This window comes from Phoenix dactylifera, unplaced genomic scaffold (genome assembly GCF_009389715.1).
Source record: "Phoenix dactylifera cultivar Barhee BC4 unplaced genomic scaffold, palm_55x_up_171113_PBpolish2nd_filt_p 000366F, whole genome shotgun sequence".
In the NCBI taxonomy this organism is placed as follows: Eukaryota; Viridiplantae; Streptophyta; class Magnoliopsida; order Arecales; family Arecaceae; genus Phoenix; species Phoenix dactylifera.
Window position 1 is genome coordinate 340,624 of NW_024067820.1, and position 25,329 is coordinate 365,952.

The window sequence follows — 25,329 nt, forward strand, 5'->3', positions numbered from 1 at the left end:
TCTCTCGTGCAGGCTCACAAACTACAGGGAGGATTTACTAAAATTTGTGTCACTCAATGCTACGCCGTCACAAGACTTGAGAAAAATCTCCACCTCGTATATGGGCCCGCTGCTGCGGCAAGTAGTCGTTCGCTTTCAGCATCGGCTCGGCGCATTTATCGTGCATTTCATTTAAGCGATGTCGCTCTCCGATGAGATGCCTACCAGACATCCCCAGAGCTATACATAGTACTGGGTTTTGTGGCAGATGTAACCTCCGAGAGCACATCTTGACCCCAGAATCTAATCTAATATTAATCACGCAACCGGTTGTCATCAGTCTCATGGGTAGAATTCTCGCTTAGTTTGCATACCGTAGAAGTAATCGCGCCATAGGAGCACGTGACCTGTGTAAATCTTTAGCACCAACTTCTGCGTCCTATTTAATAGGTATCATAATTGAGGCTGCCAGTTTTAAGTAAAACTGAAGTTACTCATCAACTTCTTAGCCTATGTTTCCGTTGTTTCTGATGTTTTCTGTGTGCTCCACTCCACTACTAGATATATTCACATTGATAATTATTAGGAAGTACTCTTGTTTACTAACGGGACATGCGAAGGTTAAGGACCAAGTGCTCCATGATTCTCAAACTGACAATGGCCTCCAACACCCACCGTCCATCCCTCTCCCTCCCAGGCCAGCGGAGATCACGGGGAGAGACACCCAAACGTGTCACTGATCCCCCAACTACGCAAATAAATCCACCTCCTAATCACACCGACTCAGAAGGGGCCCAATATATTTAGGAACTTAGGGCCGTTTTGTCTTAAAACTTTTTTTTTGCAGCAGACTAGTCTAAGACAAACTCATAAAAAAACTTTTTTTTTCTATTTTGTTTTTAAAGTTTTTTCTGCGGTAGGTTTTTTTTCCGACCGGAATCCTAGGTGACCGTCTCATACGCCTAAAAATTGAACCGGCCACCGACTCTAGAGTGGCGGAGACCGCGCCCGAGTTGCAACGCGTCGCCCGTCCCAGCCACCCTCCCGGCCCCCACCTCCTTGTTGGGACGCGAACAGAAAAGCGTCCCGTTCCGGCGGTCTCCCATAACGGACAAGTGGCCAACCTCCGACGCCATCAGAGCTGTCCGATACTCCGATCGACGCCACCCGTGGTCCCGATCGTGATTCCCAGTTATGTCACCTTTCGGTGGACCATTCCCCGGCCGAGCCGCAATTGGACTCTTTTGGACGCTTCCCTGGCACGCCCCGTAATTTGAGAACCTTTGGAGAGGTATTTACGTCCCCGCAACTCGGCCGTTTCAGACTGGGACGGAAGCGAGAGGGGTGCGTTACGGCAGCGGTTGTCGCTCTTGTCGCACGTCATCACGAAGGACTAACTTGGCACGTGGAATCCACATGCTCGTACGAGGCCCGTCTGTACGAGACTAGAGCTTCACTTTTTTTTTTTTTTTTTTAAACCGCCCAACTTTCATGATTCCGATTTTTTTTTAAAAAAAAACGCCCAGCTTTTGTCGCTTTCCTAGAATTTTACGATCCAGAAATAAAAAAAAGGGGATTAAAACGCTATAAATAGGGAGGGAGGGTATGCGTTTGGAAAGGGAGGGAGAAAGCGTGTGAACTGTGTTAGCTTGTTCTTTTGGGGCGAGTTCCGAGCTTTTATCAGATAGAGAAGAGCGTGCGGGAGAGGCGGCCGGACAGATGTGCGGAGGAGCGATAATCTCCGACTTCTTGGAATTCGAGGACGGCCGGAATCTCGCTCCGCCGCCGCCGCCTCCGCCGGAACTATGGGAGGCGGAGTTCGACGCCGTCTTTGACTCCATCGACTCCAAACCCCTCATCCCCCAAGGTAATAAGCCCGAGGGGCAATTCTAGTGCTTCTTCGATGTAATTTTTAGTAGATTATTTGGTATTTTTGGCTTGTTTGATGCTTAGAGACGCGATGTTTTTCTTCATGCAAGGTGGGGAGGTGGACAAGACGAATAGGTCGTCGGGGGTTGAGGAGAAGAGCGCGGGGAAGGGGAGGAAGAACGTTTACAGGGGAATCCGACGGCGGCCTTGGGGGAAGTGGGCGGCGGAGATCCGTGACCCGAGGAAGGGGATGAGGGTGTGGCTCGGGACCTACAGCACTCCGGAGGAGGCGGCGCGGGCGTACGACGTAGCCGCGCGCGAGATCCGGGGGAGCAAGGCCAAGCTCAACTTCCCGGACGTCATCGCGGCTCCAAAGCCCCCGGAGGCGAAGAAGCAGCGGCGAGCGGCAACGGCCGCGACGGAGGCGGTGCCTTGGCAGCCTTCGGCGCCGGCGGCGACGGTGGAGAGCTCCGCTGCGTCGTCGTCTTCTTCGTGTTCGATCGCTAGTTCTACGCCGTTGGATAAGTCGTTGATGGAGCGGATCTCGAAGCTGGAGACGTTCTTGGTGCAGGAGGACGAGGCGGTGGTGGGCGGTGGAGCCTACGATCTCCGGCTGTGGGATGACGTCCGCTTCAGCTATTGATCGCAACGGACGGCTTGGATTTCACACCTCGATATTGTCGTTGTTTGTTTTACTTTATCTTGAAGTTTGAAATAATACTACCGGTGTAAAAAAATTTCGAAGCATTGGTTCGCACGTGCCTGGATGAATGGGATGGACGCGACGGTGTACGTGCCGGGCTTTCTTTTTTGTTATATAAAGTGTATACATATACTGCGCACCTTTTTTATACTGTGCTCTTTTTGACCCGCTGGTTCGAGTCGTCAACTTTTTACCAACTGCCTTAAAAATCCGATACGTGGCAATTTCTTAGACCATGGTTAGAGAGGCAGGTAAGGATTTTGAAACGTTTGGTTTGTTTGGACAACCCCAGCTGCCTTCATCTACTCTTTGACCATGCATGGTAATAAGTTCCACCGTGCAAAAGGATTGACGGATTCAGGAAAGAAGTCTGGATGCAGGCATTGAATGTTTCAAGGTAACTTCTTTGGCTGAGGATAGAGAAGAGATAGCAGCTAGAGAGAAGAATATGAGAAAAAATAGCATACTCGAGTTCATCAAAAAGGTGATATTCGTTTACCAAAAGAAAAAAAACAAAGCTGGTTGTTTGATAATCTAATTTTCCTAGGGTTTTATGTTCTTAAGTCGTTCTATTACAAAGAGTTCTTCTCTTCCACCGTTTAACTTATTACCAGCACGTAGTAGCTATATATATATATATGACAAAATCCATGAAGAAAAATAACTTATTTTTCTAGGGTTTAACTTATTACCAGTAGTAGCTATAATTATCTCGCTTTTTTTCGACCCATGCTGTGGATAAGCAAGTCTAATATCCAAACACTTCAACAAATTAATAAAAGAGCCAAGCCTGGATGTCCATTATCAAGCTTGAAAAGCTAGCTCTTAAATGACGTGCCAAGCATCATTAACGGATAAAAGAGCGAAGCTTGGATGTCCATTAATCAAGCGTGAAAAGCCCTTTCATATGATATGGTAAGTCTCTCATTAACCTCGGCCTTCGATAGTTAGGGTTGTGCAAATGAAGGAGGTGTCAGTAGACACTTAGGTAAAGACCATTTGTTTTAATTGGAAAACTATGCAGCATCTTAAATTATTAATGAGAAAGTGAAGTTCTAGAAGTGGTCGTTGAAATTAGTATAAAGTGGGATTATTGATATATAAAATCAACTATTTGTGCGTGTTGGTCAAAAGTCTAGTATGTAGATCTACCAATAAAGTGTGTTTAAGTTTAGACCAAAGCTCTTAACATCCTTTTGACATAACCAAACTTTGAACAGCCAAAGAATCAATCACTGTGTTTGTGGCCCAAAGTAGGACATATAAATGGAGAGATCTGCATGTGATAAGCTTTGTGGTTTATATCAAGTAGATGTGATTGAAAAAACAAATTAATTCCATGGTGTTAACTACTTGAAATATAAAACAATCTATGATTAGAACTACAAAAGGATCGTGACCTAGGATCCTCCATGAGGGGTGAAAAAAAAACAAAACTACGCTCCAATGATCAAAGGATGCATTATACATCCAGTTCTTGTAACAAACATTTCATGAAAACCTAAGGAAAGTGGTGCTGTGACTTATGTGGCATGACTAAGTATATCGTTGACTGTGTCTTTGACCAACTATAATTGATTTGAGAGTGAGATGATCTTCGTCTTTATATGTAAACATGAAAGGTAGGTTTTGGAGTCCAATATTTTACCAAACTTTAAAACACTTAATATGAGATCTAATTTTATTTTATATTTTTTTTCAAAAAATAGTTTCTACATAAAAAGAAATTAATGCGATTAAAAATTAAATCCATGATCTTCAAAAAAAAAAAAAAAGCTTTAATACCATGTGAATTAACCACTGTATTTCAAAAATTTAAGAACCAGCAAATATATGAAGTCCTAACACTATTATTGGAGTAAATAGTTGCAGCTACGGTCATATTAAATAGGTAATTGCTGGAGAGGCTACAATAACAATTATGGCAATTAAGAGTGGTAATTTATTCTACCTTATCGAGTACCTAATTTGGCCAAACCCTAATGGGCAAATTTTACTTGATCGATCGCAAATTCAGGACAAGTGTGTGTAAGGGCAAAACCTACTTTGAACCCAATCTAGGTATATATAATTCTTTACAAATCACCTTTCCTTTCTATTTTTTTGCTCTAGTTGCTACACTCATAAAAAGATTAAACATGTGAATGATTACATGTTCTTTAATTAATTATTTCTTTTAGTTTAAATAATATTTAATATTTTAAAGAACAATATTTTTGTTTATTATATTTTTTATTATTAAAATTTAGTTTATTATATTCTACATCTTTATTTTGTATGAAAACTTGATTTTTAAAGTCTTGTTTAATCCAAACGGCCTAACCTATATATATATATATATATATATGTATATATATGGGATGGATAGCCGATAATGGCATGGTCGATGCATATGCCATCGCTGACGGCAATGGCAACAAGAGGAAAGTTTTTTCTTTTTCTTTTTTTTTCTGCTAAAACGGGCATTTCATACTACACGGGTATGAATACATCCATCAGAATCTGCAAACAAAAGGTTTCGAAATGCACCGGAGAAATCATCCTCACCAACCCATAGAGTGCCTCTTGAGTGGCTCGCAACATACGCCGCGACCCAGTCCGCCGCCCTGTTAGCCTCATGATATACATGCATAGTCCAAAAAGTAATCCTCTCCCTCACCATCAACCATATATCGTGGAGCAAACGATGAACTCTTTTATCGCTGTGAGAGCCCTTCCGGACCAGTTGATCGCCATGGCCGAATCGTCCTTCATGAGAATGGAACTCGCCTGAAGTACATGTCGTACATATTATAATTCTCTCCAAACCTCCCGCAGCTCTTCTCCTGGGATTGAGGTGTCGAAGATTTGACAATCCTCTACTGCCACCATGTTAGAGCTCGGATCTCTGATAACAAATTCTGTCCCTCCTGTCCTGCCTTTGTTTAGAATTGAGCTATCAAAATTGACTTTGAAGAAAGCTTTTTCCTTTCACGGTGATCGCGTTCAGTGGGTGCATTTAGCGAGGTGCTGAGGAAGCTCCCGAGCCCAAGAGTCGTTCTTGCTGTAGCACGTGGCCATGGGATGCGTGTGGTTGGGCTGTGGTATGTCGTCCCCTTCGACTATTCCATCCTCATGGATGGTTGAGATTTCACATGGTCATGTTTGCTGAACTCTGGTCGAAGCCTAGGAAACAACATCAGCAGATTTCGACGCAGTGGCTCGCACGTGCCGGGGCAAACATTGGACACGTACGTTGATGTATTAATGAATCACGTTGCATTACTGTGCTATATATATATATAGATATATGTGCTCCGTTTGACGTCCGGTTTCTTTCATGACAGCGACTTTAACCAAACATCAGTATGCTTATATAATAAGCACGCCACACGTGGCGATAGCTATGACAGAGGTCAAAGATCCGATCTTCGCAAATATTTGATGCTGGGACACGTTTCATGACGGTGGTCTGACACGTCAGTCGATAGTGGAAAAAGTTGAAGACTTCGTGTGGTGGCTTGCGATGGGTAAGCAAAAAAAAAAAAAAAAAAAAAAAAGGAGAGACTGTCGATTCAATTAGCCAATTCTTTCTCTTTTTTCTCTTTATTTTTTTTTTACGACTTGCTCAAGTAATTCCCAAGATATCGATCAACTAGTATATAATTTTAACAAGTGGTTAGCTAATTTAGAGATGATTACTAACAATAAGTCTATCTATCCTTAGGCTAGTTATTCAATATCAATATGCAGCTTAACTGGCTTGAATAAGTTTCGCCTGATTAAAAAATTGGCGGGTCAAGCTTATATGGTTAAATGGTTGGCTTACCTCCTCGTTTGGATGGTTTTGAAGCATATAAGAGATTTTGTTTTAAAATTTTGATTAACAATTATTGTCTTGGCTGGTTGGTACTTTTTTCGTCGAGTAAAAACTTTATATTCAAATTTGAGTGATGATAAAAATATATTTTGTTAAAAAAAAGAATATAAGATAACCATGCACAAATTTAAATCGATCGCATGCACCTATGCTGACCCAACTAAGCCCAAGTTACTTGTAGCTTTTCAAGTCTTAGTTTATCTGCAATACCTTTGCTAGAGGAGATGTAAGCATATGCATATATAAAGATGTATTTGTGATAACATCTCCATATATGGTTTTACAAATGCTGTAAGGTGTCAAGTTCGTCTTGTTTGCTCATAAGTCTTCTTGGATCTTTCTACTAAAATCTTAGAACTCAGGAAATGTTTACCACATTTTAACTTCAAGTTGTTGCAAGGTTACATAGATATGTTGCGCTGATCTAATACAAATTGAATAACTTCTAAGAGTTTCTTTAATGGGAGCAAGTGATCCACCAATTTTAACTGTTAATAAAAATTCATATTTTAATTAGGTAATCCATAGGAATTATTCGTTTAGCACAACAATTTATGCTAATGGCATACCTATGCCATAAAGGTGTTGAAAAATTCCTCAAGCCACTTCCAGAGAATTTAACACATGATTAGCATTAATTATTTTAAAAGCAATTAAATCAATCTCCATGATTCAAATCTATTGCCCGAGGATCTCCTAAAATTAATCTCACTAGTTCATGTATATATTCTTCGTTCCTGATTTTTGAGCACTCATGCCCCCTCATAAAGAGAGAGATCATGTCAAGCTCCTGCATCCCATAGTGATCTCAGAATGCCAACCCGGGCCAATCAACTTCATTTAAGGCACGAGATTCTTTGGCAATGAGCCCACCTACCCACTTTCTTGTCGTCGTCTTCTTCTTCTTCTTCTTCTTCTTCTTCTTCTTCTTCTTCTTTTTTTTTTTTTTTTTTTTTTTTTTTTTTTTTTTTTTTTTTTTTTTGCTAATGCGGGTGGATCAGACCTGACGAGACCGGATACACCCAATAAAGTCGGAAAATAAAATACCTCGGAGTGCCAAAGACAACTCCCCATCGCCACTCCATAAGGTGCCTCCGGAGTGAGAAGCTGCATACGCAGCTACCCAATCCGCAGCACCATTACCTTCACGGTAAATATGCTTGGCCCGAAAGGCCCATCCATCCCTCGCCATAACCCAAATGTCACGGAGCAAGGGATGGTCACACCCGCCACGCCTTGGACCCCCCTGGATCCAACTGACAATGGTGGCTGAGTCACCCTCCAGGATAATGGACCTAGCCCGTAAGACACACCGGGCATGGCGAAGGCCTGCCCAGGCTGCTGTCAGCTCCGCGCTGGGAACTGAAGTGTCAAATAACTGACTGCCACCGGCAGCCACAACCCTGGCACACGGGTCCCGGATAACAAAACCCGCGCCTCCCCGCGTGCCACCATCCAAAACAGACCCATCAAAGTTGACCTTGAGGAAACTCGGGGGTGGGGGCTCCCAGGTGAAAAACACCGTACGAGAGGCTGCCGAAGCAGAGTGGGAACCCCAGGTGTCCCGAGCTATCAAGGTCCCTTCAACAGGGATAGTGTAACACAGCTCCGCCGCCTGAGCGCGGGCACTCTCGACAACAAATCGCGGCGACATACGTCGTTCGCTGAAGGTACGAGCATTCCTGGCCAACCAGATCTGGTAGGCAATACAGGTAGCTCGGACAGCCTCCTGACGCAGCACCAAGGACTCCAATCCCTGACGCATGGCCTGTAAGAACAGGTCCCTACATCGTCATACCACCGGTGGAACCCCTGCCAACCGCCAAGTGCCCCTAGCCCATGTGCACCGAAACAGGGCATGGTCCACCGTCTCGGCCACACCACAAGCCCCACACACCAATGGGATCCTCACTCCTCGACCTGCGAGTACAGCTCTGGTAGGCAATGAGCCCACCTACCCACTTTCTTGTCTTTTTTTTTTTTTTTTTTGATGACGAGAATTTTTACTTTTCTAAAAAAATTATATTAAAAATCTATTATATTCTTAACAAAAAAAGAGACGTTATTTATAAATTTTGACGGCTTAAAAGTATTTTTGAAAAAAATTTTCATGTATTTAAAGAGGCCAACAGTGCGATGGATTGGATGGCATCCTATATAGCTTATCACTCCAAAAATTATATTTGGAAGAACAATGCTTCTATTTTAACTCTCTGCATTGTTTTTTAGTATCAGATTCTTGTGGTTGTACTCACATCCGTTGTGTGTTAGCTGCTCATGTACGAAAAAAAATTCTCAATTTCTAATGGGTGAAAAAATAGCTTTTTCATATCTTTATACATTTTTTTTCATAAAATATAAAAATTATTTTAATTGGATTTTTTTTTTTGCTGCGAACTAAATGAGCCGGACATGAACATGTGCTAAATTGAAGGAATCCATGTACCTGCCTCCTACCAAACCATTTGATAATACTCCATTGCCTCCGACATACTTTGGGGAATTTAACCTTTGGGGAGATGACCGAAGGCCATTTCAGAAAGCGATGCCAAAGGAATGGTCATGGCCTCCTCCTGCTCCACGAAGCAACGGTGAACGCGCGCAAGAATGTGCTTTTTTTTTTTTTTTTTTTTTTTTTTTTTTTTTTTGCTGGAACGGGTGCTTCATACAAACCGTGTGTGAATACACCCAATAAAGTCAAAATACAATATCTCGCGGAGTGCCAGTGGCAACTCCCCCTCCCCCGACCACAGGGCGTAACCCGAATGGTGGGCCGCATAGGCGGCCACCCAATCAGCCGCCCTATTGGCCTCCCGGAATACATGCTTGGCCTGGAAGGCCCCCCCATCTCTCATCATCCTGACTATATCACAGATCAAGGGGTGGTCCGAGCTCTCACCCCTCAACCCCTTCTGAATCCATCCAATAACAGTAGCTGAGTCGCCCTCCAAAATAATCGAGTCGGTCCGCGTCATCGTCCGTGCATGTCGCAAGAATGTGCTTTGCCTTGAATGTGGTCATAATGTAGTCGCCTGATAGGTCGGCGTCCTGCGCCGAAATATTCAACGCACCAAGCGTAAGCAAGTGCACTGCCTCCAGACTCCGAACTTTATTTTATTTCAAGAAAGAATCTCGGAATTTTAAATTTTGACAGCGTGAATAAGTGATTGTAGCCAACCACTCCACCACCTCTCCGCCACATAAATGCATGCACAGTGTAGAGCTCTAAACAATGCAAGATGGGCTAATTACATTCATAGAAACTCCTTATCAATAAAAAATTATTAGACAGACCAAATCTATCTTAGATTTAGGATAAAGTTAAATCATCTGATAATTTTATCCTAGATTTACAATGAATCTGGTCCGCCTAATATTTTTTTATTCTCGACAGTGTTGCTTTAGAGTTGGGGAATTAAAAATCTCTTACACTCTTCTTTCATTAAATATATTTTATTCTATATTTTATATAAATGAATGATTTGGAAAGATATAAAAATAAGTTCAATCGAGAAAATATTATTTATTAAACTATGTATGTATGCAATGAATGCTTCCTTCTAAATAAAACTATGTGCTCTTCGGTCCCCCCGCACCGGCATAAATAGTGGTTTTGTCTTGTGAATAGCAAATTATGCCGTTGCAATTAATTGTTTGAAAAGCCGTCAGAATGTTTATTTTTATACACTCCACGTATATACAAACAACAAACAACTCCTTGGCATTACTCTTACCTTGATATGCTTAAATGGAAGAACTTTCCGTCCGTAACTCCACCTCTATATAGCCTTTGATAGTTTTCAACCGGGAGGGTGCCCTTTGGCTTTCTAATTTTTGGTAGGAAGAGTGGGACGACCCCCTCAAAACGGGGAGGGGGTGAATTGGGTCTTGATGACTTCCACATGTACTGCATGTACCAAATACTAACAAGTATGGTGGCTTATGAGTCAGAGTTACCTTGTGTGGCAATCATTAAAAGTTTGAAACATTTTCTTGTTGGTCTATTGATATGGCATGCAAATGGAAATTTGAAAACCTAACTCATTTTGCATAAGAATTGGTTCTTAGTTTTGTAGAGTAATTCGAAGAGTTGCATATTTGGTGCGGTGAATTTTGCGAAAGGTGATAAAGGTGATTGTAGATTTAGTTGCAACGTTGCAATCTTGCTCGACCTCAGCTCGAACTATGACTAACTGAACTTAGTAGCCATACCTCAATCCATGCACAGCTGATTTATACTGTTGTTATATGTTATATTATATGCCATAAACTCCAAAGAAACATGCCACCACCCTCTGGTGCAATAGTAAACTATTTAAATATATGTTGAACAAAAGGAGGAAAAAAGAAAAACAGAGAAAACTTTTATATATGCTAAGCAAGAACTTACATTGATGAAAAATGGTTATCAAGATCAGAGGCTATAGTAATTAGATATATTGGACCTAGACCGGCCCGGGTTGAGTACTTTGTTGGACTATGGACTGGGCTAATTAGTTGAGGCATGTCTTCGGTCCAGCCCAGCCCATTAACACCTACAGTGGATAATAAGAATGATCAACATCAACAGCTAAGAGATTCATTGGAATTAAAAATAATCCATGGATGCCTCCCATATATGATTTAAATGTTTGTTAGCGAACCGTTTTGAATACTTAAGTTACAAGAAATGAACATCAAAAAATAATTTAATACTAATAAAAATTTAATAAAAATTTAAAATTTAAAAGATCAATAATTATTGATAATGTTGTTTCGAACATCTCACCAACAAAAAAGATCAATAATAATTGAAAAAATATTAAATATAAAAGATAAATATTTATTATTAGGATAGAAAAAAATATATGCTCATATTGAAATATTTTATTTTTATTAATTTGATGAAGAATTTTTTGATTATTTTGTCTTAGAACTTGAGCAGTTGTTTATAAGTTGATATAACGAGAAAGGAAAATATGAAGCCATTTTGGATAAGAATGATCACCATCTACATCTGTTAGCTAAATTTTAGAAATAATGTAACAATCTGTATCACTCTATATTATATTTTTTTTTCTATAAAGATTTTAACATCTGAGAGATTTGCATGAATTAAATAATCCCTTGACGCCTCCCGTGATTTAAATGTTTGTCAGTAATTAAACCCTTTTGAATACTTAAGTTATTGCTGACGTGAATTAATTATGGTGATGAGGGCCAAAGACGAAGGTTGGCTTGCATTGCTGGCTGACACTTGCCTACGTAAGTTTGCCATGCGTAAAAAGATTCAGGCTTCTGCGCAACCCACAGCCAAATATAAAAAAGACTAAAACTTGGATGAAAATAATTAACAAATATGGGCCGAGGCCTGAAATATATGGATGATAAGAAAGCTAAATTCTGAATAGGAAAATCAGGCAATCACGATAAAACTCTCTGGAATTCAAAATATGGGGGAAATGATCATCAAAAAGTTGATAAATTGAAGGAAAGAAACTACTTCACGTTTGATACCTCCTAGTCTTCAAGCTATCTCAAAATTTTTAAGTTTTGTAATGCAAATATTTATAGAGGGTGCCAACTAAGATATTTGGTAAAGCCATAGAGGATTTGTACTAATAATTAACTTGGATTCTAGTTTTCTTTGTTGTCCAAATTCTTAGATATTCAAAAAAAAAAATGTTTATTTTTGTTTACTAGATTATTTCCCTGAGTCTTAGAGATATCTTTGTTGCTCATTTAAAGCTCAAGCATTACCTTGTACTTCCAAACTTACATACTGTACACATAGTGAAAAGCATAGATTACATGTATCAATACATCTATTCTTACTTCTTTGATCTTACTTGACTCCATTATCCAGTAATAATTCACTAGAATAGTAATTATTGGATTCTATTTAATAACTTTTTGCGCATGCATCCAGGTCTTATGCAGTCCTGCATTTCGTTCCCCACTCAATTTAATCCAGTTGCATATTGTACACATATCCAAAAGCATAGATTACATGTATCAACGCATCTTTTCTTACTTCTTTGATCTTACTAGACTGCATTATCCAGTAATAATTCACTAGCATAGCAATTAATTATCAGATTCTATTTAATAACTTTTTGCACATCCATCCAGATCTCATGCAGTCTTGCATTTCGTTCCCCACTCAATTTAATCAGATTCCAAATAGAGACTAATATTTCAGGTGTAAAATCTTCATGAAATGCATTGCTTGTCTTAAATTTTTCCTTGAAATTTCCTTGTAATTTAATGATGATGATTTATTTTCAAAGTAAGAGCATAAGTCTCTTTTTCTCTCTCTTGCCGGAACATCTCCCTTGGTATGGAACTATACACATCAAATCTAGTTTGCTTGGATCATCATGTATAGCTAACCATAGTATAATAATGTAGTGTTTATCCCCAGATATAACAGGATAGAGAGGGCTTGTCCCAATCCTCCCTTGTTATATCATGGGTTTCGACACAAGTAATGATAGCATCGGTCAACATCGTTCTCAATTTCGTGAGTCATAACTAGCACGGTCTGGTGCGGTTCATGATCTGAATTTGGCCCCATCTAGATGAAAGGAGGGCCATTTAATTACAAATAGAATGTCTCGTGGACTATGTGTAACAAAACTATATATAATATAAAACGAAAAAAAAAAAAAAACACCAGCTATGACGTAGATAAAGTAAGACAAAGTTGATGTTGCCTTACCCCTCTCTCTCTCCCTCCCTTTCCTTGAAGCCTACTCAAAGTACAGTCAACGGTTTTACGAAAACAGCACAGTCAACGTTCAGGATTGCATTCAAGATAGTACCTACAAGACCAGATTCTTTGAACAACTTGTACGAGACAACCTGGTTGCATGCGTACCGCCGCCTTCGACTTTGCTCATGACGTATCTTGAAATCGTAAGCGCTTCATTCAGCTCCATTCCTCTGTAGATTAAAAAACTATTATTTTACACTAACAAAGTGGAAGTAACCTGCACTCGAAGGAAAGAAATTTTTTTTTTTTTTGGTAGAAAAAATGTTTTGGGGGAATTCTAACATGCATCATTTACTTTTGATAGCACGACAATGATAACAAAAATAATATGATAATAAATTGAAGTTAAGACTTCATGAAAGAGGCTCCAATTTCAGATTAAAATTTGATCTTTATCTAGGTAGGCTGGGTAACATATCTCCATCATACTTATCTAAATATATTTTTTCTGAAAACATGATAGGAAAAGGCGTTTTGGATTCAAACTCAAGATTTTTCTTTCGAGCCGCAACGATGGAAAAAGAGAATTTGAGTACTCTCTCGTCCACTTTGGGTTTGAAGTAGAAAGGATCTATTTCTCAATCACAATCGCTGGTGTATAGTGTAATGACAATTAAGCAGCCATGATTGAGCCCCAAACAATACATGGGTCAGCGAGTTGTTTAGGGCTTTCCCCGGTTCAGGATTGAATTGGAGAGGGACTGTACCCATATAATGATGTAATGTCAACAACATTAATACTTTAGGAAAGTGATTTACCTCGCACTGCAATATGCTTGCCTCGAGGTTGAAGTCATAAGAACATGGCACGTACCCTAGAATTTTAAACGCAAGTGGCAGACTTTTTTTTTTTATCATTGTTGTAATGCCTGTTGCGCAAAGTTCTAGAGTAGATACAACCACGTCCATCAACCACTATAATGTTCTGGAAGTGCTTGGGTACAGCTGAAGAAGCCCCACATAGTTGCATAAATAGCGATCCAATCAGTAGTACTATTGATCTCTTTATGCGCATATAGTGATAGACTCTTTGAATTAATTGATTTGGGTTGAGTGATTTTTTTCGTCGTCTTCCCTATTCATTTGATACTCTTTTTTAGCTCCAAAACATGCTCTCTCTTCTTCTTTCTCTTTTCTTCAATTCTTCAACTCTAATCCTAGCCAGCTCTTTAATGCTAACCCTAATTTTATCTCCTTTTTTTTGGTAAGCCGGATACATCATACCATGCTAGCATGAGTACATCCAAAAAAATCAATATAAAGAAGGTGATGAAGAAGAGGTGGAGTAGACTCATAGCTATCACAAAGCTAGCCGCCAAAGTGCTGCGCAACAAACGAGGTGACCTAATTAGTTGCGTTGTTCACCTCACATTAAGCATGAGTAACCTAGGAGGCCACATAGTCCCTTAACAGGTCTTTGATGTCCTGTAGCAGCGGGTGCTCATCCCCTGCTTTCACATAGCCTTGGATCCAACTGATCACAGTAGCTAAGTCTACTTCCAGATGGATGCGTTGTGCCCTTATCCATCGAACCACTCCTCCCATTCGATTTGTTGGTCCCCATATAGCCCGCATCAGTCCTCATACTGCACTCGGCTTGCCCACAGGCCATAGCCTCGCCAGCCGAGCCAAGCTTATCCATTGTCAAGACCTCCTTCAACTTTCTCACCTTACGCCCATGGTTGGACGTCGCCGACCCGGGTCCAGTCTCTCTGAATCGGCAACTTCAGCGGCGCCATCGAGCTTCACCGGTGTCCCTCGAGCCTCTAGCTGATTAATTGCATAGTCTGGTTGACCTGAGCCACCAAGCCCTCCATCCTTCATGGATCCCCCCACCACCGAGACACCTTTCGGAAATGCCGACACCCCCACTCCGGTCGGCGATGCTAAAGGCAAGGGGACCATATAGGCCCTTCGGGGATGGAGGGGGCGTCGTGGGCTTCAAAGGGCTCACCCTCTTGCTAGGCTAGAGAGAGGTTAGCCTCTCTAGGGTAGGAGGGTCACCGATCCGTTGGTAAGCTTCTGGCTCGCTTGATATGGCCCACACTAGACGCAGCCTCTAGCATCGCCACGTCCACGGGTCCAAACTTGTTGGCTCAGCACACCACATCAGTGTTCTGTGCTCAACATGCCTTAGCACGTGAGTCGACCCCAACCTCCTATTCAAACCCGAGCTGGCTCACTCTATCTACATACTGCCCAATTCGAAATGAGATATTTTTTCTTTGGTGACAGATGATGGCCATCTTAGATGGCTTCTACCAGCCATCCAAGCTCTAGTATTAATCTTTCCTTTATTTTCAAAACCTAGAGATAACTTTGGCAACATAATAAAGTGACCCCAATGAGTCCATGGTCATGGAACACCATGATGGCGACGGCAGTGCGTGTGCTCCATTCGGCCTCTTCCAAGAGGCCCGCCCCCATTTCTCTTGAGGTCCCACCATCACCTCGCCCGATCCTGATCAACTATGAAGTCATCCTGGTCAACAAGCTATGATGCCGCTTGCCAAACTGTTTGAAAGATTTCCGTTAAGCGGCTAGCTCATGCGCCACTAGCTTGCTTCACATAACTGATTTTAGATTGGGAGGAAATGACTTTGTTCGAAGGTTTGTTCTTTATTTTATTTATTTTTTTTGAGAGGATTTTAAGCTCTAATTTAGCATTCAATTTTCTTTTATCCATACTATGTTTCCAAAAATCGAACCACTCCTGGAGCTGGAGAAAGGACCGTGTCCGAGGTCACCAATTCAACCGTCGGATCAACCTAAGTTGAATGATGGGCACCATAATGTAATAATTGTATTAGTTATTTATTATATAAAAATATAAAAGTTTTAAAATTTTGATACTATAACAACATATTACAAATAATGCATAACGTAATAGCATTATTATCACCTTATTTTATTCAAATTTTTTAAATAATAATAACTATATTATAAATAAATAGCATAAGATGAAAAAGAGCTTATCATGCTACAGCATAAATTAAAAAACAAGCTTCAATTTTTTAAGTTTAAATAATATATCATTTTTTTAAAGATATGAAAGGAAAGCATATGAGCACGTTGACATACGTGTCATGTATAGTTTATAAAAAAATTAAAAATTTGGCATCAAAATATTTTAGAGTTGAAATTGGATCGAATATTAGTATATCCATATTCATATTTGTTTTGTTTGACGAATACAAATACAAATATAAATGTTAGTGGGATGCAAAAATTCATATTCATTTTTGTTTTAAATAGATACGAAACAAATCGGATACCAAAAATATGGATATAAATATTGATATAAGTCAAATAATTAAACTTTATGACTATATAATCAAATATATTACTAAGTACATGATAAATCAAGTAAATAGCATGTTGGTGCAGTCATTGATTTTTTAAAAAAATTCATGAATGCTATATAAAATTAAATAGAGTTACAAATAAAATTGAATATTTGAATACGAATTGGATAGGTGTCTATTCATATTCATATTAATTTTTCTTTTAAAGGATATAGATACAGATAACGATATTAGTTGGGTGCTTAAATTTTTATCCACATCCGAACAATGACCGATCTTATCCCATCTACTTTCACTCCTAAAATATTCTCTTCTAGAGGTGGGCAACAGGCCGTGCCGGGCCGGCCCGGCCCAGGCCCCCCGGGCCCAAAAACTAAACGGGCCGTGCCTGGCACGGCCCGTCCAGCACGGAAGGCCAGCCCGGCCCGGCCCCAGGCCCCTCTATTGGTGGGCCGGGCCGGGCACGGCACGCCACGGGCCGTGCCAGGCACGGCCCGTAACGGGCGCAAACGGGCCGTGCCAGGCACGGCCCGCAACGTCTCCAAACGGGCCGTGCCTGGCACGGCCCGTAACGGCTCCAGACGGGCGTGCCTGGCACGGCCCGTCTGGAGAGGGGGGAGGAAAATAGCCGTTTCCAACGGCTATTTTCGTCAAAATGACCCTTTTACCCCTCCCAACAGTCCAATAACGGCTGAATTGAGGGGTATTTTGGGAAAATTTTTTTTTTGAGCTTCTATAAATAGCCCATTCCTCCCTCATTCTCACCACACCAAACCTCTCATTCTCTCCTTCTCTACTGCTATTATTTCTCTCTTCTAAAGTGCTCTTCTAGCAATTTAATTTTTAGTTTGTTCAAGTGCTACACAAGAGGAGGTTCCTGTTGAGAAGAGAAGGTCGCTTCTGTTGAGAGCACAAGAGGAAGCTCGGAATCTCGGCTCTGCCTCTGCCCTCCGACCCTCTACTCAATTCCTCCTTGCGGTTAGTTTTTATTTTTTGAATTAATCATAGATATGTCATCTTTTGAGGAAAGTCAGTTTGGCATTCCTGTTTCTGAGGGAGAAGAAACTAATCTCCAACCCCCTGTTCCTAGTTCCTCTAGAACTGGTGAACCGAGTGAAGGTCAAACCTCTTCTCGTAAGAGGACTAGTACTGTATGGAATGAATTTAATAGAGTTATGGTTGAGGGAGTCTGGAAAGCTAAATGTAAAAAATGTGCCAAACTTTATAGTTGTAGTAGTAGTGGGGGAACAGGGCATTTAAAAAGACATCAAGAGAGTCATAGGATGCATGATTCTCATGCTCAAACTCAAAGTACCCTTAATATACAAGGGGGATTACTTGTAGGTAATTTTGCATATAATCATGAAAATCAAAGAAAAGCACTTGTAAAATGGATAGTTAAGGATGAATTATCTTTTAGTTTATGTGAATCTTTTAATTTTGAAGAATATGTTCAATTAAACCTACAACCTGCTTACAAAAGAACTAGTAGGCGTACATTTAGAAGAGTAGCTATGACCAATTTTTTAGCAATGAAACAAAATTTAATTGAAACACTTTCTACTTTAAATGTAAAAATTTCATTAACTTCTGATATTTGGTCAGCATCTGTAGGTAGTAATTGTTTTATTGCCATTACTGCTCATTATATTGATAATGATTGGCAATTAAATAAACGTATTCTTGCTTTTCGTGCTTTTGATTTTCCACATTCTGGGCAACAAATTTCAAATATAATTTATCAAACTGCATGTTCATATAATATTAATGATAAAATTATGTCTATTACTTTTGATAATGCATCTAATAATAATTCTGCTGTTGTATTATTAAAAGACTCATTGCATCCCATATTAGATGGAAATTTACTGCATATTAGATGTGCATGTCATATCTTAAATCTTTCTGTTCAAGCTGGCATGGGCATGATTCAAGATGTGATTTCAAAAATTAGAAATGCAGTTTCTTTTATTCATGCTTCTAGATCAAGACTTCAAGAATTTAAGGAATTATGCATAAATCATGGTAAACGTTTTAAAAAATTTTAACTTGATGTAATTACTCGTTGGAACTCCACATATAGCATGATACATGATGCATACCCATATAAAAATTTATTAAGTGCATATATTAATGATTGTGGATTAGGATTTACATTGACTGAAACTGATTGGAATAAAGGAAAAATTTTGGAAGATTTTTTGCTTAGTTTTTATAATGCTACCAATGTTCTTTCTGGTATTTATTACCCTACTTCATGTTCATTTTTACAACAAGCATATATAATTAGTCAAAAATTTGCAGAACATAGATATGATGATGTTTTAATGCCTATTATTGACCTAATGGAATCTAAATGGAATGAGTATTGGGACAGGATATGTCCTATGCATAACTTAGCTGCTGTATTTGATCCTAGAGTTAAATTAAATGGCGTGCTAATTTTACTTGATGCATACTCTGAAAATATGAATCAAGATGCTGAATCTGCTAAAGATGAGGTAAAAAAACTTCTTTATGATATTTATGCTATATATGATGAAAAAATTCGTGGATCTAGAACACAAATACAAACCTCTATTTCTCCTTCTAGTAGTTCTCGTTCGTCATCTATTTTTTCATTCATTGCACAGAGAAGACACACACATGCTTCAAGTTCCTCTTCATCTTCTTCATCTTTAAGTAGTGAACTAGAATTTTATTTACGAAATGATCTTCATTCTGCATATGATGAAAATCAAATAGAGAATCTAGATGTATTATCTTGGTGGAAGAATGTTAGAAATCAATATCCTGTTATGTCTGCAATTGCACGCGATATTTTAGCTGTGCCGATGTCCACGGTAGCATCGGAATCCGCTTTTAGTGCAGGTCGGCGTGTTCTTGACGAAAAGAGAAGTAGGATGACGGGCGAAACGGTGGAGATGCTTCTCTGCTTCAAGGATTGGCTGGATGCTGAGGCAAGACTTCAAGATAAAGGTGGACATAATACAACATCCTCTGATGATGATGATACAAACACTACTGAAGACTGAAGACTGAAGACTGAAGAGTGAATACTGATTCACTGAATCACTGATGATTAGTAAGATTTCTTAATTTTTTATAATTGTACATTTTTATTGTATTCTGGAGGTCAGACCAAGGTCCAAACCTCGGCCCTTTCTTAGTTTCTTATTGTATTCTAGAGGTCAGACCAAGGTCCAAACCTCCCTTCATGTACCATTTTGATTTAAATTAATAAACTGGTAGGGGTCTATGCCAAACCCCCCACCATTAAGGTGGCTTTATATTCATAAATCATAAATTCTTAGTGTTCAATATTTATTAATTTATTAAAAAAATTTATGAAGCATTAATTTTTATCGGGCCGAGCCGGGCCCAGGCCCGGACCGTGCCAGGCCCGCGTGCCAGCCCGGCCCAGGCCCTTATGGGCCGTGCCGTGCTGGCCCGCGGGCCGTGCCGTGCTGGCCCGCGGGCCGTGCCGTGCTTGGCCCGCGGGCCTAGACCGGGCCGTGCCGGCCCAGGCCCGAAGCGGGCCGTGCCAGGCATGGCCCGCTGGCCAGGACCCTCTAGCCCAGCACGGCCCTCTCAAAGGGGCCGTGCCAGGCACGGCCCGGCACTGTAGCTGGCGGGCCGTGCCAGGCACGGCCCGCTTCGTGCCGTGCCGTGCCGGGCCGTGGGCGGCCCGGCCCAGTGCCCATCTCTATTCTCTTCTTCCATTCTATAATAAATAAACATTATTAATAGCACATACCTCATAAAATATATATCATAATATCATATTATAAGAAAGAATAAACTATATAGATTCATGATACAAATCAATATCATATAACATAAACAATATATAGTATAAAAGCAAATATTATCACCTAAAAATCATATAACATGATACTTTAAGTCAGACTCAAAACATAATATAAAGATAGTTCACACACGCGAACCATCATCCAACTTCCAAATCATATACATCAAAAAAGTTCCACATAAACAATATTTCCATGAGTCAACAAATACTACATATCTTCTCCTCAAAAATTCACATTCCTGTAAATCTTCAACAAGCTGACTAATCAAATTATTTTATCATTTACCCATTCCAAGCCAGAATTGCAAATACTAAAAATTCCTAAGTCTACTCCTTAAACTTCCAACACTCTATCGTGTGCATCGTCATGTATAAAAATCAAAAGTAAAAATATCCTGCTCGTCCAAACATTTGATTAACAATTTTCTCTCTAGCAAGTCTTCACACCGAGGGCGACGTTGTCTTTCTACCCTTGAAGTGGTGTTATCCGTTTTTTAGAAAAAAAACAGAGCGAGATGAAATTTTTTGTTGAATCAAAAAATAGAGGAAAAAAAAAGAGATGATTGGATTGAGGCGATGGATTAAAGGGGCAGACATCCACTTGGATTAAAATATAGGATACGTGTCATACATCTATGCACCGTTTTTTTTTTTGAAAAAATAGTAGAGGAGGGGAAGGGACCAGCCCACCCGCGTAGCAGCCTCACTACTGGGCCTTTATTCTACCAGAAAATATTTGATATAGGTCGTAAATTTTCGCGTGCCTTTTCCGATCCGTGAGGTTACCGTCTCATGTATAGGTACGTTATCTCAATACTATCTTGGTATAGATAGAAGGAAAGCGTATCCGCCAAGAAGCCGTTCGGACGTAGGACATTTAGTTCTTAATTTAATCGATATCTACACATTTCAAATCCGAAAAATTCGAATAGAATTATCATTTTACCACCAAGGTGGTAGCTCACTTGGAACGGGGCGTTTACTTCCAACCAAGTGGTTCCAGGTTCGAAACGCGCGGGCGTCGATTAAATTTGGGGACCGAATGCTCCACGCCTGGACACGGGGTCTGGAAGTGCTACTGGTCGGCTGATAGCCTGGGTGGTGCCAGGTGTGACGTACTCACACGGAGGGTCGGGTCGGGTAACCAAGCCGGCTCACGGGTGGGGAGGGTATAAGTAAAATAGGTCGGCGTGCCCAACACACGACCCGGTTTGCCCGCATCGAACATTCTCCTGGCGGGGTGGGGGGCCCAGTGGGGGCTGCTACGCGGGGTTGGGCGTGTCCCTTCCTCCCCCCGCTCCCTTTTTTTTTTTAGCAAAAAAAAAAAATAGAATTATCATTTTCGTTCTGTTCTTGTTTATATAAAAATATATACATATATTCCGATTCCGGTGGCTCACGCAAGCGAAGCGCTTCCAGAACGTTTGTCCTTTTCTCATTTAAAATCCGCGGGCCAAAAAACCATGTGCACCCTCGGTCTCGAGCTTTAAAATTCTTTTTTCGCGCGAGACATGCGGCTTTCTCGAGCTGACCGGCCGGGATTAGGTAACGCGGCTAGCATGTGGTGAACCCTAGTGCATGATAAGAGGAAGTTGGAACTCTACGTGGCTTTCTACGGATCTTAGTTTCTCCGTCGACGCAAGAAGACGACAAAATTGGACCGCACCGTCGCGCCGAACGGACAGCCGACTCAAAAGTCGTTCGTTGCTTCCAGCTTGGTGATGGCTGGTGGAAGCCCACGCCCTCATTTTTGAACTGCCCGGTGCAATTGCCCACGCTATGTCTCGTATTTCCTACTTTGTCCATCCATTCTCTGCACTACAAATCCTGTATTAACCTCATACAGCATTGTACTGCTGATTTTTATTGGATTACCACTTAATCCTAATCCTTCATATATATAATTTTTTACTTCAGTAACCAGATTATAACACTTACAAGTACCATCGGAAGTCCAAGTAATCCAATTTATCGGTAGCCTTGATCCTACTTGTGAAGGAGATAAACGTAGCTCGACATGATGCTTTGTGTAATGGTGAAGAAAATTATAATAATTCATACTTAAGATTAATCTAAGAGACCTAAGGGACCTTTATTTGTGTCCATGAGTAGTTTGTTGTGAGAAAAAACAAAATCTTAATCTTTCTTGAAAATTAGGGAATATGTTGATTTAAATAGCCTTTTCAAAAGAAAAATCTATAGTTCACATGTAAATATATTAATACTCCATATATAATTAGTAAAGAAATGGGTTGGGCGTGATATGCACCACACTAATGCAATGCAAGTAGGATTGAAATCGGATTAGATATTAATATATTCATGTTTGTTTTGGTTGATGAATATGGATATTAGTCGGATAAAAAAATTTATACCTATATTTATTTTAAACAGAATATAAATCAGATACCAAAAATATGAAAATAAACACAGATATACATCAGATAATCAAACTTTACAACCATAGAATCAAAGATGTTACTAAGTGAATGATAATCAAGTTAATAACATGTTAATTTGGTCATATTTTTTCATTAGTACTATATAAAATTAAATAATATTATAAATGAAAACGGATATTCGGATATGGATTGGATAGTTGTCTATTCATATTCAAATTCATTTTTTTAAATAAATATGAATATAAATACGGATACGGATATTAGCCGAATACTTAAATTTTATTTGTATAAAAAATAGATTTAATTGGATATCTGGTCCACTTTTAGCCCTTAAGTTGACGTAAAAATAAAAATATTTTTCAAATGCGGATTACTCACAAGTTACAACGCAGATAACACGAACATTGACGATAATTCGTAATTCAATGTAATCGAACAATAGTATAGTCCGTCTCGAGACCTCTACAGCCTACATCGAGTCATGACAGATTACAAATTACGGGAAGGAGATGCCTCCATCTAACATGATAAGATCCATTTCCGAAGGAAAGAACCAAAAAAAAGAAAAAAAAAAATCATCACGACATATCCGCCCGCATTCTAACGGGCGCTATCGTACGCGTAACATCGTAATTATGACAAGAACTAGTGGTCGTTGCGCCCAGACCGCGTGTGGAAAAGCCGGATTGCTGGCTCCTCTGGCCCACGCGCATCTTCCGGGCAAGCGAGACCAGCGTGACGCAACGCAATCCGAAAAAAAAGAAGGCAAATCGCAATCTCTATATAAGCCACCCTCGCCGCCTCAAACACCCCATCACCGCCATTCCTCCTTCCTCCCCATAACGCCCATAAACCCATCCCCTTCTCTCCACTTATACCTTACCTCTCCTCGTAGAAAGCTCGCATCAGTCCAGCCATGTGCGGTGGCGCCATCATCTCCGACTTCATCCCTCCCCGGAAGAGCAGCGGCTCCAACCGCCTCCTCTCCGCCTCCGAACTATGGCCCGACGCCTCCGACTCTTTCTTCCCCAACACGCCCGAGCCCGTCTCTGCTCCCTCCGAGAAACGTATTCTTCTTCGCTTCTATTCCCATCGCGATCTCCTTAGTTTGGTTTGGTTTTTTTTTTTCCTTGGAAAATAAAGAAGAATTTGTTGCATGCAGCGAAGAGGAAGAGGGAAAGGAAGAATCTTTACAGAGGGATCCGGCAGCGGCCGTGGGGGAAGTGGGCGGCCGAGATCCGGGACCCCATGAAGGGCGTGCGCGTGTGGCTCGGCACCTTCAATACCGCCGAGGATGCAGCCCGCGCCTACGACCGCGAGGCTCGCCGCATCCGTGGCAAGAAGGCTAAGGTCAACTTCCCCAACGAAGACCCCCTTCTCGAGCCCCCGAAATCCCAATCCCATCCATCACGCCACTACCCACGCGGCCCCATCCCCTCTTTCCCCCCCTCCGTCTACCAGGGCCATCCATCCGTTGCTCCGAAATTGGAAACGGCGGAGCCTTCCCCGGCTCCGGCGGTTGCCAACGGCGGCGATGCCGGCGGAGAGGTGAAGAGGCTGTCGGAGGAGCTGATGGCGTACGAGACGTACATGAACTTCTTCGAGATCCCGTACATGGAGGGCGGAGCGGTGGCGCAGCCGGAGGTGGCGGCGGCGGCGGCGGTGCTGCCGGAGGCGGGGACAACTGCCTGTAATCAGCAAGCGGCCGTGCCTTCGAATATGGGGATGCTGTGGAATTTTGATGACTCTCTTGCCCTTTAATTTCGCATGCCTTCTTTCTCTGCCTCTCCGCTTCTCAAGTCTAACAGCTTCTACTTGTATATATTTATTTAATTTTTACTGCTCGTCTTGCTTTGGTCCAAGAAACCGGACGGATGGTCTTGTTCTATGCTAATTTGCTGATGATCTGCTGTTAAAGACTATGAATATTTGCTTTGTGAGATTTAATTTTCCGGCATAGGGAATTGCGACCTGCTTTGTTGCAGGAAGTGGTTCAGCTCATGCTCTGTTTCATTGAAGCTTGTTTTGTAATTCGAGAAGTTCATATACATTTTGCCGAGCTTTGTGAGACATGTTATTATAGCTTCATATGTGCCCTGTTCATATTTGGTTGAAGGGAATGTGGGGGAAGGAGTAGCTTCAAAACTCATCGATCCTTAGATCATGCTAAAGAAAAATCTGCAATTAAGAGAGCACTTTGCTTTTCATAATGGTGATTACATGAGCGAAACGGATTAGGAGGTAGGAAAGCTTTACGATATTTGACCGGGCAACCTGACTTAGTCCGCGTACGAAATAGTTGGATGAAATAGTCCGGGCAACCTAGCCCTTGCATTCTCCAATTTGATGGTGCTACCTCATTAAGTTAGTTTTCCAGTTTCTACCAATTTTCTTTGAACTGCCTTTTCTCGTACGGAAAGAATAAACTGGTGGGCAGCCAGCATCAATTTATTTGGTGCTGAGTGATTTGTACCAGTTATTTCGAGGCTGTGCCGATCACTTGATGACTCTTCGCCGAGAGCCAGTGACAATGGTGCTTATGGGACTCCACCTTGGCTTCGTTTCATTGAGGGGTTCATCAACCAGGTTGAACACCTGCTAAGGGGAGAGGAAGGGGTAGTTGCTTCCATGAACGAATTCGATTCCA

General features: G+C 41.0%; 2 protein-coding genes across 2 annotated transcripts; both read left to right on the forward strand.

Moving 5' to 3' along the window:
- The first annotated feature begins 1,598 nt into the window (after window positions 1-1,598).
- LOC103703635 (ethylene-responsive transcription factor RAP2-3-like) lies at window positions 1,599-2,716 on the forward strand. The gene is made up of 2 exons (XM_008786552.3): window positions 1,599-1,846; window positions 1,959-2,716. The coding sequence occupies exons 1-2, from the start codon at window positions 1,699-1,701 to the stop codon at window positions 2,489-2,491; spliced, it is 681 nt and encodes a 226-aa protein (XP_008784774.2). The 5' UTR covers window positions 1,599-1,698; the 3' UTR covers window positions 2,492-2,716.
- Window positions 2,717-23,474: 20,758 nt separating this feature from the next.
- On the forward strand, window positions 23,475-24,770 carry LOC103703634 (ethylene-responsive transcription factor ERF071-like). The gene is made up of 2 exons (XM_008786551.4): window positions 23,475-23,749; window positions 23,845-24,770. The coding sequence occupies exons 1-2, from the start codon at window positions 23,599-23,601 to the stop codon at window positions 24,441-24,443; spliced, it is 750 nt and encodes a 249-aa protein (XP_008784773.3). The 5' UTR covers window positions 23,475-23,598; the 3' UTR covers window positions 24,444-24,770.
- Window positions 24,771-25,329: the final 559 nt, after the last annotated feature.